Source organism: Schistocerca serialis, chromosome 2 (assembly GCF_023864345.2).
Source record: "Schistocerca serialis cubense isolate TAMUIC-IGC-003099 chromosome 2, iqSchSeri2.2, whole genome shotgun sequence".
NCBI lineage: Eukaryota > Metazoa > Arthropoda > Insecta > Orthoptera > Acrididae > Schistocerca > Schistocerca serialis.
In genome coordinates, this window is record NC_064639.1 from 119426919 (window position 1) to 119443394 (window position 16476).

Below are 16476 nucleotides of genomic sequence, written 5' to 3' on the forward strand. Positions count from 1 at the left end.
GAGATGCTGGATGTAGTCCTGTGGAACGGCTTGCCATGCCATTTCCACCTGGCGCCTCAGTTGGACCAGCGTTCGTGCTGGACGTGCAGACCGCGTGAGACGACGCTTCATCCAGTCCCAAACATGCTCAATGGGGGACAGGTCCGGAGATCTTGCTGGCCAGGGTAGTTGACTTACACCTTCTAGAGCACGTTGGGTGGCACGGGATACATGCGGACGTGCATTGTCCTGTTGGAACAGCAAGTTCCCTTGCCGGTCTAGGAATGGTAGAACGATGGGTTCGATGACGGTTTGGATGTACCGTGCACTATTCAGTGTCCCCTCGACGATCACCAGTGGTGTACGGCCAGTGTAGGAGATCGCTCCCCACACCATGATGCCGGGTGTTGGCCCTGTGTGCCTCGGTCGTATGCAGTCCTGATTGTGGCGCTCACCTGCACGGCGCCAAACACGCATACGACCATCATTGGCACCAAGGCAGAAGCGACTCTCATCGCTGAAGACGACACGTCTCCATTCGTCCCTCCATTCACGCCTGTCGCGACACCACTGGAGGCGGGCTGCACGATGTTGGGGCGTGAGCGGAAGACGGCCTAACGGTGTGCGGGACCGTAGCCCAGCTTCATGGAGACGGTTGCGAATGGTCCTCGCCGATACCCCAGGAGCAACAGTGTCCCTAATTTGCTGGGAAGTGGCGGTGCGGTCCCCTATGGCACTGCGTAGGATCCTACGGTCTTGGCATGCATCCGTGCGTCGCTGCGGTCCGGTCCCAGGTCGACAGGCACGTGCACCTTCCGCCGACCACTGGCGACAACATCGATGTACTGTGGAGACCTCACGCCCCACGTGTTGAGCAATTCGGCGGTACGTCCACCCGGCCTCCCGCATGCCCACTATACGCCCTCGATCAACGTCCGTCAACTGCACATACGGTTCACGTCCACGCTGTCGCGGCATGCTACCAGTGTTAAAGACTGCGATGGAGCTCCGTATGCCACGGCAAACTGGCTGACACTGACGGCGGCGGTGCACAAATGCTGCGCAGCTAGCGCCATTCGACGGCCAACACCGCGGTTCCTGGTGTGTCCGCTGTGCCGTGCGTGTGATCATTGCTTGTACAGCCCTCTCGCAGTGTCCGGAGCAAGTATGGTGGGTCTGACACACCGGTATCAATGTGTTCTTTTTTCCATTTCCAGGAGTGTATATATAGTGTGACAAATGCCAAGACTACAGAAGGAGAACAGACACATCATTTTGTGAAAAAAAAAATCGAGCAAGAAGGGGATTTTAACATGGATCTTTCGCTTTGCAGTCCAACACCGTTACCACATAACCATGACGTCATGTCTTTACAAATTCGCTCGATGTTGCACACCTTGAGCTTAGACCGTTCACTATTTCTATTTTGCTTCTTTTTTCACAGCTCAGTACACCTTCTTCATGCTTGATCTGTGTTCGGTTTTTACGGGCTATCCGATGGACTATCTTATAGCTAAATATGGGGGGAGGGGGGGGGGAGGTTGCGACAGGTGGATGCCCTTGTAAGAAGAATTGTATTTACCGGATCCCTTCGTTTAGGTCGGCCGCTGTGACCGAGCGGTTCTAGGCGCTTCAGTCCGGAACCGCGCTGCTGCTACGGTCGCAGGTTCGAATCCTGCCTCGGCCATGGATGTGTGTGATGTCCTTAGGTTAGTTAGGTTTAAGTAGTTCTAAGTCTAGAGGACTGATGACCTCAGATGTTAAGTTCCATACTACTTAGAGCCATTTGAACCTTCGTTTAGGTTTAACTGCCTCTGTAACAGCAATGAATGTTTGTGAGTGTATTCTATGAGTGTTCACTCAATTTCTCTAGCTGGCTGTTGAACCAAATGATGTGTATCATTCGACATTGCTTTGAACTGATTGCCTCGAAACCTCAGTTTGCTGTTAAATTTCTTTATTCTTGGCTTTTCTATCACAGAAAACGCGTACACTGAGATATAGCAACACAGCAATAGCCGTGAAACCCACATGTTTGAAATTCCCAAAGCAAGAAGTAAACAAATATATATCATAAGATCTTTGGTTGCAGCTAAACCACAACCTTCTAGATACGCCTGTACTTAGGTTTCGGTAGACAGAGCCTTCTAGAATACACCTGTGTTCACTTTTTTTTTTTTTTTATTTTGGTCATCAGTCTACTGACTGGTTTGATGCGGCCCGCCACGAATTCCTTTCCTGTGCTAACCTCTTCATCTCAGAGTAGCGCTTGCAACCTACGTCCTCAATTATTTGCTTGACGTATTCCAATCTCTGTCTTCCTCTACAGTTTTTGCCCTCTATAGCTCCCTCTAGTACCATGGAAGTCATTCCCTCATGTCTTAGCAGATGTCCTATCATCCTGTCCCTTCTTATCAGTGTTTTCCACATATTCCTTTCCTCTTCGATTCTGCGTAGAACCTCCTCATTCGTTACCTTATCAGTCCACCTAATTTTCAACATTCTTCTATAGCACCACATCTCAAATGCTTCGATTCTCTTCTGTTCCGGTTTTCCCACAGTCCATGTTTCACTACCATACAATGCTGTACTCCAGACGTACATCCTCAGAAATTTCTTCCTCAAATTAAGGCCGGTATTTGATATTAGTAGACTTCTCTTGGCCAGAAAGGCCTTTTTTGCCATAGCGAGTCTGCTTTTGATGTCCTCCTTGCTCCGTCCGTCCTTGGTTATTTTACTGCCTAGGTAGCAGAATTCCTTAACTTAATTGACTTCGTGACCATCAATCCTGATGTTAAGTTTCTCGCTGTTCTCATTTCTACTACTTCTCATTACCTTTGTCTTTCTCCGATTTACTCTCAAACCATACTGTGTACTGATTAGACTGTTCATTCCGTTCAGCAGATCATTTAATTCTTCTTCACTTTCACTCATGATAGCAATGTCATCAGCGAATCGTATCATTGATATCCTTTCACCTTGTATTTTAATTCCACTCCTAAACCTTTCTTTTATTTCCATCATTGCTTCCTCGATGTACAGACTGAAGAGTAGGGGCGAAAGGTTACAGCCTTGTCTTACACCCTTCTTAATACGAGCACTTCGTTCTTGATCGTCCACTCTTATTATTCCCTCTTGGTTGTTGTACATATTGTATATGACCCGTCTCTCCCTATAGCTTACCCCTACTTTTTTCAGAATCTAGAACAGCTTGCACCATTTTATATTATCGAACGCTTTTTCCAGGTCGACAAATCCTATGAAAGTGTCTTGATTTTTCTTTAGCCTTGCTTCCATTATTAGCCGTAACGTCAGAATTGCCTCTCTCGTCCCTTTACTTTTCCTAAAGCCAAACTGATCGTCACATAGCACATTCTCAATTTTCTTTTCCATTCCTCTGTACATTATTCTTGTAGGCAGCATCGATGCATGAGCTATTAAGCTGATTGTGCGATAATTCTCGCACTTGTCAGCTCTTGCCGTCTTCGGAATTGTGTGGATGATGCTTTTCCGAAAGTCAGATGGTATGCCGCCAGACTCATATATTCTACACACCAACGTGAATAGTCGTTTTGTTGCCACTTCCCCCCAATGATTTTAGAAATTCTGATGGAATGTTATCTATCCCTTCTGCCTTATTTGACCGTAAGTCCTCCAAAGCTCTTTTAAATTCCGATTCTAATACTGGATCCCCTATCTCTTCTAAATCGACTCCTGTTTCTTCTTCTATCACATCAGACAAATCTTCACCCTCATAAAGGCTTTCAATGTATTCTTTCCACCTATCTGCTCTCTCCTCTGCATTTAACAGTGGAATTCCCGTTGCACTCTTAATGTTACCACCGTTGCTTTTGATGTCACCAAAAGTTGTTTTGACTTTCCTGTACGCTGAGTCTGTCCTTCCGACAATCATATCTTTTTCGATGTCTTCACATTTTTCCTGCAGCCATTTCGTCTTAGCTTCCCTGCACTTCCTATTTATTTCATTCCTCAGCGACTTGTATTTCTGTATTCCTGAGTTTCCCGGAACATGTTTGTACTTCCTCCTTTCATCAATCAACTGAAGTATTTCTTCTGTTAGCCATGGTTTCTTCGCAGCTACCTTCTTTGTACCTATGTTTTCCTTCCCAACTTCTGTGATGGCCCTTTTTAGAGATGTCCATTCCTCTTCAACTGTACTGCCTACTGCGCTATTCCTTATTGCTGTATCTATAGCGTTAGAGAACTTCAAACGTATCTCGTCATTCCTTAGTACTTCCATATCCCACTTCTTTGCGTATTGATTCTTCCTGACTAATTTCTTGAACTTCAGCTTGCTCTTCATCACTACTATATTGTGATCTGAGTCTATATCTGCTCCTGGGTACGCCTTACAATCCAGTATCTGATTTCGGAATCTCTGTCTGACCATGATGTAATCTAACTGAAATCTTCCCTTATCTCCCGGCCTTTTCCAAGTATACCTCCTCCTCTTGTGATTCTTGAACAGGGTATTCGCTATTACTAGCTGAAACTTGTTACAGAACTCAATTAGTCTTTCTCCTCTTTCATTCCTTGTCCCAAGCCCATATTCTCGTGTAACCTTTTCTTCTACTCCTTCCCCTACAACTGCATTCCAGTCGCCCATGACTATTAGATTTTCGTCCCTCTTTAGACACTGTATTACCCTTTCAATATCCTCATACACTATCTCTATCTGTTCATCTTCAGCTTGCGACGTCGACATGTATACCTGAACTATCGTTGTCGGTGTTGGTCTGCTGTCGATTCTGATTAGAACAACCCGGTCATTGAACTGTTCACAGTAACACACCCTCTGCCCTACCTTCCTATTCATAACGAATCCTACACCTGTTATACCATTTTCTGCTGCTGTTGATATTACCCGATACTCATCTGACCAGAAATCCTTGTCTTCCTTCCACTTCACTTCACTGACGCCTACTATATCTAGATTGAGCCTTTGCATTTCCCTTTTCAGATTTTCTAGTTATCCTACCACGTTCAAGCTTCTGACATTCCACGCCCCGACTCGTAGAACGTTATCCTTTCGTTGATTATTCAATCTTTTTCTCGTGGTAACCTCCCCCTTGGCAGTCCCCTCCCGGAGATCCGAATGGGGGACTATTCCGGAATCTTTTGCCAATGGAGAGGTCATCATGATACTTCTTCAATTACAGGCCACATGTCCTGTGGATACACGTTACGTGTCTTTAATGCAGTGGTTTCCATTGCCTTCTGCATCCTCATGTCGTTGATCATTGCTGATTCTTCCGACTTTAGGGGCAATTTCCCACCCCTAGGACAAGAGAGTGCCCTGAACCTCTATCCGCTCCTCCGCCCTCTTTGACAAGACCGTTGGCAGAATGAGGCTGACTTCTTATGCCGGAAGTCTTCGGCTGCCAATGCTGGTTACTACCCATATGTAATAACTGAAAAAAAGTAAGGGAAAGAAGAATACATCACGTATTCTAACGTACTTTAGAATGACAAAGGGACGTGGCAGCTGTGCAGCTTCACGTTCTAACAAAATTTGCGATCAAACGGAAAAAGAAAATGTCCGTGAACTGTACATTTTTGTAGAGCAGAAATATTTTCTTTCAAATTTTTTGGTCGTTTATCACGAGCGTGTCCCCTTATGAGGAGAATACTTCATGATCCCAGGAACTTCTCTCAGTGGATACTCGACCGTGTCTGAAAAAACGACCGTCTGAGTTATCAACGTACTTTAGATGCCTTCTAGTCCGCTGTCAGCTCAACCCGGTTGGTTACACAGTGCCCAGCGTCGCGGCGTTTCAATTTTCGCCCAGTGTTCGAAACCTGATTGTTCTTATTTCATTCATTTTTTTCTTTTTTCTACCCATGTCTGTAGCAGGTTACTACATGAATGTTTTTTATTAAGCTAGGCGATACATATTAACTGTAAAATTACAACTAGCTTACATAATAAATTTTATATTTTTTTATATAGTATATGCGTGAATAGTACTTTCAGGGTTACAATTTTTTAAAATTCTCATATTCTTAAATTTCATCTTATATCACTTCGTAATTTTTATATTTTATCGTTATGTTTATTCTTCAGCAAGCTTTAATAGATTCCCCCAGGTGATGCCGATCGTAGGCACAATCGAAACAGAAATTCCGAACATCATGAGCATCGCGCGAAGGCAGGTTTGCCACATCGAAATTTCTACTTACGGACCTCAATCGGGAGAGAAACGTCGTTAACATTGCTGAAGATTTCACGCATTGGCAATAATTTCGCTGCAAACTGCACATAAAGGATCACTTCTCCGAAAACTGGCGTTTGCGGTTGATTATCAATCAAGATTCACTAGAAGAATTTCAACGAAAAAAATTTCAAATAATTTTTCCATTTATTTATTGCTTTTAGTTTTTCAGTCATCCACAAAACATACAGTTAATAGACGAATAAGGCAACCTTATTCCAGTATACAATGAAAAAGATTCGTGTGGTAATCTAACGACATTGTCATATAAACGCAAAACAAAAATAAATATAATAATCTGGTTTCGAACACGTAGCTCAAAAGCATTAAGCAGTGACGGCAGCCAGTGTACCATCGCTTCCGTCGCACTATTTACTCGCTAAAGGCGAATAAAGTACCTTGAAACGAACGACTGCCGCTTTCTCACAAGCGGTCAAATCTCTACGGACAGGCCGCGATATGTATTCGTTTATTTTGACCCCTCTTCCACTGAGCGAAATTTCTGGGAAATTGGATTATGGCACTTGCCGTGTTCTCCTCTTTAGAAGTCAGTCGAAATAAAGACGTCAGGAAATCTGATAAAAAGGACGGAGCTTTCACTTTAGACAATACCCGTCACTCAGTTAATTAAGATCCCTCCCGGCCATCACATCCATCACTGCATCGCAACGCTGAGAATACTTGTTCGTTTCACGGAATACCAGTCGGGGTTCTGAAAAACAAAAGCGTGTCAAAGGACGCAGTGGGCGTCGGGAATCGAGCTCAGCTATAAACAGCGGTACAAGGCCAATATTAGTTCACAAACTTGAAGTCTAGGCAGCGGGTAAACAAAACAGCAAAACTCGCAGTTCCTAAAGAAGACACAGGATCAGCCGTCATTGTACATAAAATGTACCACGGCGACAAAACTCGAGAGATCAAAATCTCACTTTTTAAGGCATCGCTTAAAAAACTGCACCATGCAACATCTAATTCTGCCCGAATACTTTTTTTTTTTTTTTTTGATCGCGTGATTGTTGATAGTGCCTGTGCACTTGTTCTTGGCCTCTGTATAGCAGTATGCGTGTGTGTCAAGGATGTGAGCGCAACTGTATGGTGTGGTGTGGTGTTTGCAGTGCCTGGCAGACTGGTGCCCAGCTCCTGTGGCTCAGCGACTGTGGGGCAGAGCAGCGAACTGGAGCTCTACCTGACGCCCGGGCTCACCACGCGCATGCGCATGCAGCCGCAGTATCTGTCTCCCGGCTCAACAGTCACACTGCAGGTAAGTGACCACCGCATTCTTCTCACCCAGCAATGCCACCAGCCGCACTGCAAATTGGTATTTTATAAGCTGTCAGTGATTCAAGTATGAAATAAAGAAATACTAACGAGCATAGACGAAAACACAAGTCTACGGAATACCCTCACCAGATGAAGGGATGGCTTCCAGGAAAACGTAACTTCATGGTGGACAAGCACTCACACGAAGAGTAGAATACTTAAAACACATTATAGAGGGTGTTGGATACAGTAATGACATACAGTCTGGCTTAACTTAGCTGGCATCTGGCGTTCGAGGTCAAAAGATGCTACATTATCGTGACAAGTATTGTCCGCAGACAATCCCCACAGAGTTTTCCTCTCTCCAGAAATATATAAAATCGCTTTTCGCCTCCATCAGCTACAAAAAACACGCGAAATTTATGAAATTCATGTACGGTGTTGATGTCTATCAGTAACCACACATCCACCCAAGATTCCTTAAAGAATCAGTCTACCATTTGCAAAACAGCTTCAAACGTCTTATTTTAAAAAATGAGTTAATATGTAGCGTAGGGCTAGAGGTTAAACGGCCGTCGGTTCAATTATGAATCTTATTTACTAAATATAAAAATTATTCTTGAGATTTATGGATGCCCATCTTATTGCATGGACGAGGGATGACATACACGACAAAAAGCACCAACACAGCTGTATCTTGAGAATGTCTTTATTGTGTCACACGACTAGTTTCAGCGGCACATTACCTCCACCCTCAGGCCCCATCACTGCCAAAGGGGTATTTGATTTCCTTGGCGCATTCACTGATGGATCCTTGTTACTAACACACGTGCGACTAATAACAAGGATCCCACAGGCTGCGTGACGACAATTAAATACTCTTTAGGTAATTGTGGGGCCTGAGGCTGGAGGTAGTGTGCCGCGGAAACTAGTCGTGTGAGTGGATAAAGACATTCTCAAGATACAGATGTGTTGGTGCTTTTTGTCGTATATTCTTGACAACAGTGAACTGATAACAAAGCAGAGCGTAATTTACAGCCCAGTTTTTGAAATCCGGTCACAATAAGGCAATAACAACAAAATACCTTTTGCAAAATTAAAACAAAACTCGAAACCTTTGCCCTAGCAGATAGAATCGGACCAACAACAATAACAGTTTACAAAATTTGACCCCTGGCCACAAGCAGAAAGTAACAATAAAACTAGTCTCTGCAGCGAGCCGCATTAAAACAAACCAGAAGTCAACACTCAAACTTAATGAAGGGTACTTTCCTTAGCACTCAATTAAATCTGGATCTACGTCCTCCCACACCACTACTGGTCACTAAAGGAAGGTACTACCAACAATCCACAGGACAACCCGCGTTATTTGCTCAATATGGTTTGCTGCACAGTTTGACATACAAAATAGATCATTATGATATCGTAAAACAAAAAGACAATTTTCAGTAAACGGCATAAACAAAATCAGTCGTGGTCACAGTGTATACAATCCCTCACAACTATCACGTATAAACAGCAACGTGAATACGGCTCTCACTTCTAAAGAAGACAGCCGCACGTGCAGCCTGCAAGCACACAACAGCTACACCGCGGGAAAAGAAAATAGTGCACCTAAAAAAGACGTCGATTTCCATCCGATGACAGCAAATGCTACCTGCAGGACAGTAGATGTACTGATAATGGTTTCAGCGTCGTCCGCCAACAGACAGCGGAGTGGCATAGCAACCAGAGCGCGATCTGTGCCTACCCTTTAATAGGGAATACTGACACCCAGAAGTCTCAGTGCGGTTCAAATGCGTGAAGCAAGCAGGCAACTGTTGTGACTGACAATTCGCAATTTTTCGCAAACACCACTCTTATTTATGTAAGTTTTCAAGGTTGATGACCGAACAACAAAAGAAAGGTAACAATAACGATGCCAGTAAAAGTCTCCTAATAGAGGCAAACAAAAGTTCACTTCTAATTTTCCACAAAGGTTCGTGGTAACACACACACACACACACACACACACACACACACATACACACTAGTAAAAGTCCAATTCAGAGACGAAGGCGTAATCTTCAGTGGTCGAAGTCCACGAGGTCGGCATCCAGAGCGAAGTGAACTTCTGGGCTGGTTCTAGCCCCTGAATAGCTGTCTCCAGCCAATCAGGTTTTGGCGTAGTGATACTTCCTGCGGGCCGTGGCTCGAGCTCCCCCTGCAGGAAGAAGTACTTGGAATGTCTGTTTCCATTATCTTGTATGTAAATAGGCGGTGTTTACCATGGTGCTTTTGGTACGCCTTAGACATAGACAACCCCGTCCTCTGTGGTGTAATATGGATTGCCAGCCCTCAGGCGCTGCCTTGGCTCCGGGATAACAGCAACCATGTCACTCGTGTTTCCTACAGACAACCGAGTTGGTCTGAAAGGGGTGAAATTGTGACCAAGAGAGTGGCGTGATGGCTCTTTCGGAGAATAGCTACACACGTTGGACATGCTCCATCAGTTTTGCATCAGTGATCACTTCAACATTTTCACATCGCAGACGAGTTTCTGGACGTTCACTCAGAGCAGAGGCCCGCCAGCGTCGTATTATAAGGGCAGCAGTCGTAGATCGCACAGATGCCACAGCACATACAAGAGGGCTTATGACCCAAGACGCGTCAACACGAGCTGTTGCGAAGGCACGCACACCTCTAGCCCCACTTTCGCACACGCCACAACACCCATGTGCACAGCTCGACTGGCACCGTCAGAGTGCGACTTGGCATGGCGCGCCGTGGTCTTCAGCGATGAAAGCAGCTTCTGCCTGTACGCAAGTGAGGTCGTTTGCACATACCACGTAGACCTAGCAAGCGCTGTCTCATAGAGCGCATTCGTCCAGGGCACGCTCCCCCGCCATACCCCATGCGTTATGGTCTGGGGTGCGATAAGGTACAACACTCTTTCACCTTTTGTGTTTCTAGAGGGGACGCTAACCAGCGCTCGGTACGTAAAGAGTATTGTTGGACCCGTTCTTTTGCCATTCTTGCAACAGGAAGGTGATGAGTTGTTCCAACAGGATAATGCTCGCCCACACACAGACCGTGAAACTCACCGTGCTCTGCAAGACGTGCAGCAACTTCTCTGGCCAGCGCGATCTGCGGACTTGTCTCCAATCGAGCACGTGTGGGATGTGATGGGACGAGAAGTGACTCGCGCGACCCATCAACTGACAACTCTTACAGGACTACGTGAGCAGGTCGAGCAGGCGTGGAATAACGTATCTAGTACTCGCCATCTGTACGATCGACCGGATTCCAAAGTCAGAGCCTGCACTGCTGCCCTAGGAGGCTACACCACGTACTAGCACGGATGTTTCAACATTGGTCGATCCCTGTTAACCTCAGAACCGCTTGTGCTATTGATCTGTAATTGTAACCATTTGACGTATTGCATATGCATTGTTGCAACAATCAATCTTTAGTGAATTAGAAACCTCTAAAAGGGTGTACTAATTTTTTTCCGGCAGTGTATAACGCTCTGGACTTTCTGTTGTAATGTTACTGGTAATCCGAAACACTAGATGGACAGCCTCTACTATCCACTGTACTCTGTTGCATCACTTCATCGACCAAAATACTGGTGTCGGACTTTAAAGAACCCACTTACTGCTCCTCTTTTAATCTGTAAGCCCCTGTCTGCGTGTCCACTGGATGGACTGTCCTCTTGCCCGCGAAAGACACCAGCCGCCCTGCACAGTGGTCACACCCCATTGCTATATGACTGCTGGTTGGCTGTATGTTCGTTCTTTATATATTTTTAGTTTATAATGAACCTGTGTGACCATCTCCCCGCGTTGCCTTAGAGAATTGTACCCGACTTTACGTCCTGGCTGCTAATATACCAGGCCCATAAGAAATGGTGTCTATATTGTGACCCTTATTTGATTAACTTGATAAACAAATTAATTATTTTTGAAATATGCGCAACGGAAACTGGTGCGAGTTTCTCTAAGATAACACGTTCTTGGGTCGTTGAGCTCAAAGCTGTCCTATAGCAGCTGGTAGCCTATCTAAATTCACATTTCAGATTATTTCTGTCCTTCATTAACTTTAGAAAATCGGACTGAATAATATACCTCCTACCCATTTCATGTGTCAGGTGACCAGGGGACTATTTCTTAACTGAAATGCTGACTCTCATTTAATAGATTTATTTTCTACTTTGATGAAAACTTTAGAAGCCGACACATTACAATTTTTCTTTACTTACAAAACTTCAGCGTTACCTCTCATGGGTAGGACAATGACAAAACGAAAACGCTACACGAATAATTTCATATATGACACATAATTTAATAATAACACAAAAAATATATGACACATAATTTCATAATAACACAAATAATACATAAGTGGACCACACCGTCTTTAGCGGGAAAATCGTCATTCATTCTTTAAGACTCACTTATCGTCATGTATGAATTACACCACTAGAAATGTAAGGTAGGCCACTGCTGAAGGTAGATAACCTCTATCAGAGAAAAGATTCTGGCCAAAAATGTACTATTGGCGCCAAAATGAAGTGCGAACTGAACTCACAAAGAAAGTACCAAAAATAATTAAATTTCGCGACGGAAATTTCTCGATCTACCATCCGATACGCAATCTGCACTCATTGAGCTAAAAGTGAAGCTTATAACTTGCGAAATAGCTACATGAACTGATGGTTCCTGTTGCATGCTCACTACCACAAAGCAAAATTTCACAAACACATTTCAGAGAAAACTATTGCAAATAAATTAAAACCGTAACCTGTACCGATGAAGGTATGTTGAATGCGTGCTAGGAGCATCCCCTGTCGTGAATTTTTAGCCATATTACCTCATTTCTATCTCACCAAATCTGCGAGCTGCTGTGCTCCCACGTCCGGTCCGTCTCATGGCTGGCCCCACTGTGCTCTCCACGCGCCGAAATCCGACCAAACGTTCCTATTCAAACGCGGTGGTGGGGAGACTCACCTCACCCCCGCACCAACTTTGTAACCTACCCTCGTGCCTGTTTTCATCTTAGCTTGTTGCTCTGGCCAACCTGCCGTTATTCTTGTAATGTTGGCAATGACTGCTATTCCCTAAAACTGTTCCCTTTGGTCCATGCTCCCGCTACATTTGAACCCCATTCATACCCATGCACACTCATACAGGGTGGAGCAAGGAGTATACGTATAAACGGCGTGTGACCTCTTTGTGAAATGATGAAAAAATGGTTCAAATGGCTCTGAGCGCTATGGGACTTAACATCTATGGTCCTCAGTCCCCTAGAACTTAGAACTACTTAAACCTAACTAACCTAAGGACATCACACAACACCCAATCATCATGAGGCATAGAAAATCCCTGACCCCGCCGGGAACCGAACCCGGGAACCCGGGCGTGGAAATGGCGTCAAATATTCCTTTCACCCAGCGAAGTATTGAAGCTGCTGGCAATCAAAGAAAAACTTATATCTCGATATATAAAACACAATTACTTCCTACTGCAACCTGAGGCAAAACGAAAGTAACGCCTCTAGAACCCACTTACTGCTCCTCTTTTAACCTGTAAGCCCCTGTCTGCGTGTCCACTGGAATGACTATCCTCTTGCCCGGGAAAGACACCAGCCACCCTGCACAGTGGCCACACCCCATGCTGACCGTTAGGGATGTCCTATAGGCAGACCCTTCGGGTACCAAGTTGGAGAAGGCTTTCTGTTCCTGGCTCTGCGCCAACTGACGCTTCCAACTGCTCTTCGTGTAACCACAGAACCACTAAAGCAGAGTTACTAAATATGTTTTTCGAAAATTCCTTCACAAAAGAAGACGAGGTAGATACTCCGGAATGTCAAGAACAACTGCCAACATGAGTAACTTCGAAGTAGATATCCTCGGTGTAGCGACACAGCATAAAACACTTAAGAAGGTTAGAGCTCCCTGTCGAGATTGTATACCAGTCAGCTTCCTTTCAGAGTATGCTAATACAATAGCTCCATACTTCGAAATTATGTACAACCGCTAGCCCGTAGATCCGTACCCAGAGACTCGAAAGTTGCACAAGTCACACCTATACCCAAGAAAGGAGATAGGAGTAATCTGCTAGATTACGGACCCATATCACTAACGTAGATTTGCGGTAGGATTTTGGAACATGTACTGTGCCCGAACCTTATGAATCACCTCGAAGAAAACGAGTTATTGACAAACAGCCAACGTGGATTCAGAACATATCGTTCTTGTGAGACACAATTAACTCTTTAGTCTCACGAAGTAATGATTGCTAGCGACAGGGGAAAACAAATTGATCCATATTTTTAGATTTCCAGATGCATTTTGACTTCGTTCCTCACAAGCGACTCCTAATTAAATTGCCTGCCTACGGGGTGTTGTCTCGCCTGTGTGACTGGATTCGTGATTTCCTGTCAGAAAGATCATATTTGGTAATAATTGACTGAATGTCATAAATAGAAGTAATATCTGGCGTTTCCAAGTGTCATGGCTCTCTGATGTTCCCGATCTGCATAAACAATTTAGAGGACAATCTGAGCAGTCCCCCTAGCTTGTTTGCAGATGATGCTGTCATTTACAGACATGTGAAGTCATCACATGATCAAAACGAATTGCAATATGATTTAGATATCTGTACGATGCGAAAAGTGGCAGGCGACTTGTAAGGTGTCAGGCAAATCCAACACCTTCCATGAAAACCCTGACATGATAAGCAATTCCAGTAGTATGTCACATAGCTCCGAATAAATCGTGACAATAAATTAACCACAGTAATACGAGTAACGAGTGAGCAAATGGGATACCACAGACTAACACAAGAATGCCTAAATGCGTGTCATACCTTCCCACCGTGAGACAGACGCAGTTCCGAGGGGAGAAACGAGAACAGAAGCCGAGAGCAGAACCGTGTTAAGCAAGAAGGCCCTACGATAAGGGACGGACGGACACCCACGTCGCCAGCTAACTGCTAGGACCACACCACCCGCAACTTTTTAGCGTGAGACTTTTTCGCGTCTCTGTTACGTTAGGACCACCCCCCAGCCCATGTTAAAAGATAGAGCCCTCCAGAAGAACAGTATAGATCTTACGATAACGCTAAAAGGACCACACCAGCTGCAAGTTTTAGCGTGAGACTTTTTCGCTTCTCTGTTACGTTCCAAACTTTAAAAACATTGCCCCACCACGAAAAGTATAACGTTTCTCATTGGATAGACAGAATTTTTGTAGGCGGAGCTTAAGGTTAACATTGAGACCCTGATTGGTCAGATGAAAACACAGCCAGATAGTTTTTTTTTAAACCAACTTCGGTAAATTGTAGTAAGGAGAAGTTAGGAGAGAGTTGCTTCCGAGAGGGCAAGCTGGACGGAGCTGCGCCGGCCGCCGCCCCCTGACGAACACCGACTAGGTAATGAACGCACGCGATGCCGCATTTTTGAGCGCATAAGGCTTCACTCAGAACTGCAGAAGTCTCATCTGTTACATCCCCTTTACGTAATACTACTGTCGATCGTCAATTAAAGCTCATGGTGTTCACATTTGCCACTTGAAGTAAAAATCTGAAACGCGATGATTGTTCTGTCATATATAGTTATTGAGAAGTCACATCAGCCACTGTAATTTACGACAAGTTAGATAAGTAATTAAAGATAATTGAGGGTCACTGTAGACCATTTTGATAGTTTGCTCTTTTGTGAAACTTAATTTAAACCTAGATTATAGATGTGATATGGCATAGGTCACCCTTCGATCCATTGTAGAACTTGGAAACCCATTCAGGGAATATTCGTTCACATTCTTCTTGAACGCAGTTGATTTTTATCATCCTGTATTAAAATATTTCCTTTTATCAATAGTGCAATTTATAAACGATGTTTTGTGAGTAGAATAAAATTTCCAATGGTAAACTTCCTGCTTTTTCGACGTTATTTTACCAGCTAACTAAAAATAGGAAAGCCTTCAACCCCTTCCACTAAATTTAGTTAGTATTAAGATTCCTTTACAGGGAGTGCAGTGGAGCTGACGCTGAAATCATTAAGTATTTGATTATATCATCGCTAGTCTCACTGAACTCTTCTGAATCCTACATGTCATGTGTGGTCTGACGTCTCCTTACCAGCAACAGGTCCCAGGTTCGAACTAGTCAATTCCCTAAAAAACACGCTCAGAGCGTCGTTGCGCGAAAGTGGTAGGGAGACACGATATAGAACAAACAGGCACCACGCAGAATGTCTAGAGACTCTAAATCATGAAAAGTGTGAACTCATCCAAACGAGTACGAAAATGAATCCGCTAAATTTCGGTTATGTGGTAAGTCAAACAAATATGAAGGGTTCAATCCAAGTAAGTGCTTAGGTGTTACAATTACGAATAAATTAAATTGGAGTGATCACACAGATAAAGTTATAGGGAAAGCAAAGGAAAGACAGTGATTTCACAGAACACTTAGAAAATGTACCACGCATACTAAAAAGACTGCTTACGCTTGCGCTTCTCCGCCCTCTTCTGCAGTACTGTGTGGGAGCCACATCAGACAGGATTGACGGAGGACATCAAAAAAGTTCAAGAAGGGCACCTCGTTTTGTATTATTACTAGGGAGGGAAGAGAGTGTACTGATGTGGTACACGAACTGGGGAGGCAGTCATTAAAACAAAGGCATTTTTCGCCCCGACAGGAGCTTCTCATAAAAAGTCAATCACCAACTTTCTTCACAGAGTTCTAAAATAGTGTGTTGGTGTCCACATACCCGGTGATCAAAAAGTCAGTATAAATTTTGAATAAATCACGGAATAATGTAGATAGAGAGGTACAAATTGACACACATGCTTGGAATGACATGGGGTTTTATTAGAACCAAACAAATACGAAAGTTAAAAAAATGTCCGACAGATGGCGCTTCATCTGATCAGATTAGTTAATAATTAGCATAACAAAGTAAGACAAAGCAATGATGATGTTCTTTACAGGAAATTGCTCAATATGTCCACCATCATTCCTCA

The 16476-nt window shown here is 44.1% G+C and overlaps 1 protein-coding gene across 1 annotated transcript in view; it reads left to right on the top strand.

Annotated features, from left to right (window-relative positions):
• Window positions 1-16476, top strand: part of LOC126455765 (uncharacterized) — a 198524-nt gene that overhangs the window by 36986 nt on the left and 145062 nt on the right. The window contains exon 3 of the mRNA XM_050091530.1: window positions 7328-7473. Coding sequence (XP_049947487.1) covers window positions 7328-7473 — 146 coding nt within the window. The remainder of the gene's footprint in view (window positions 1-7327; window positions 7474-16476) is intronic.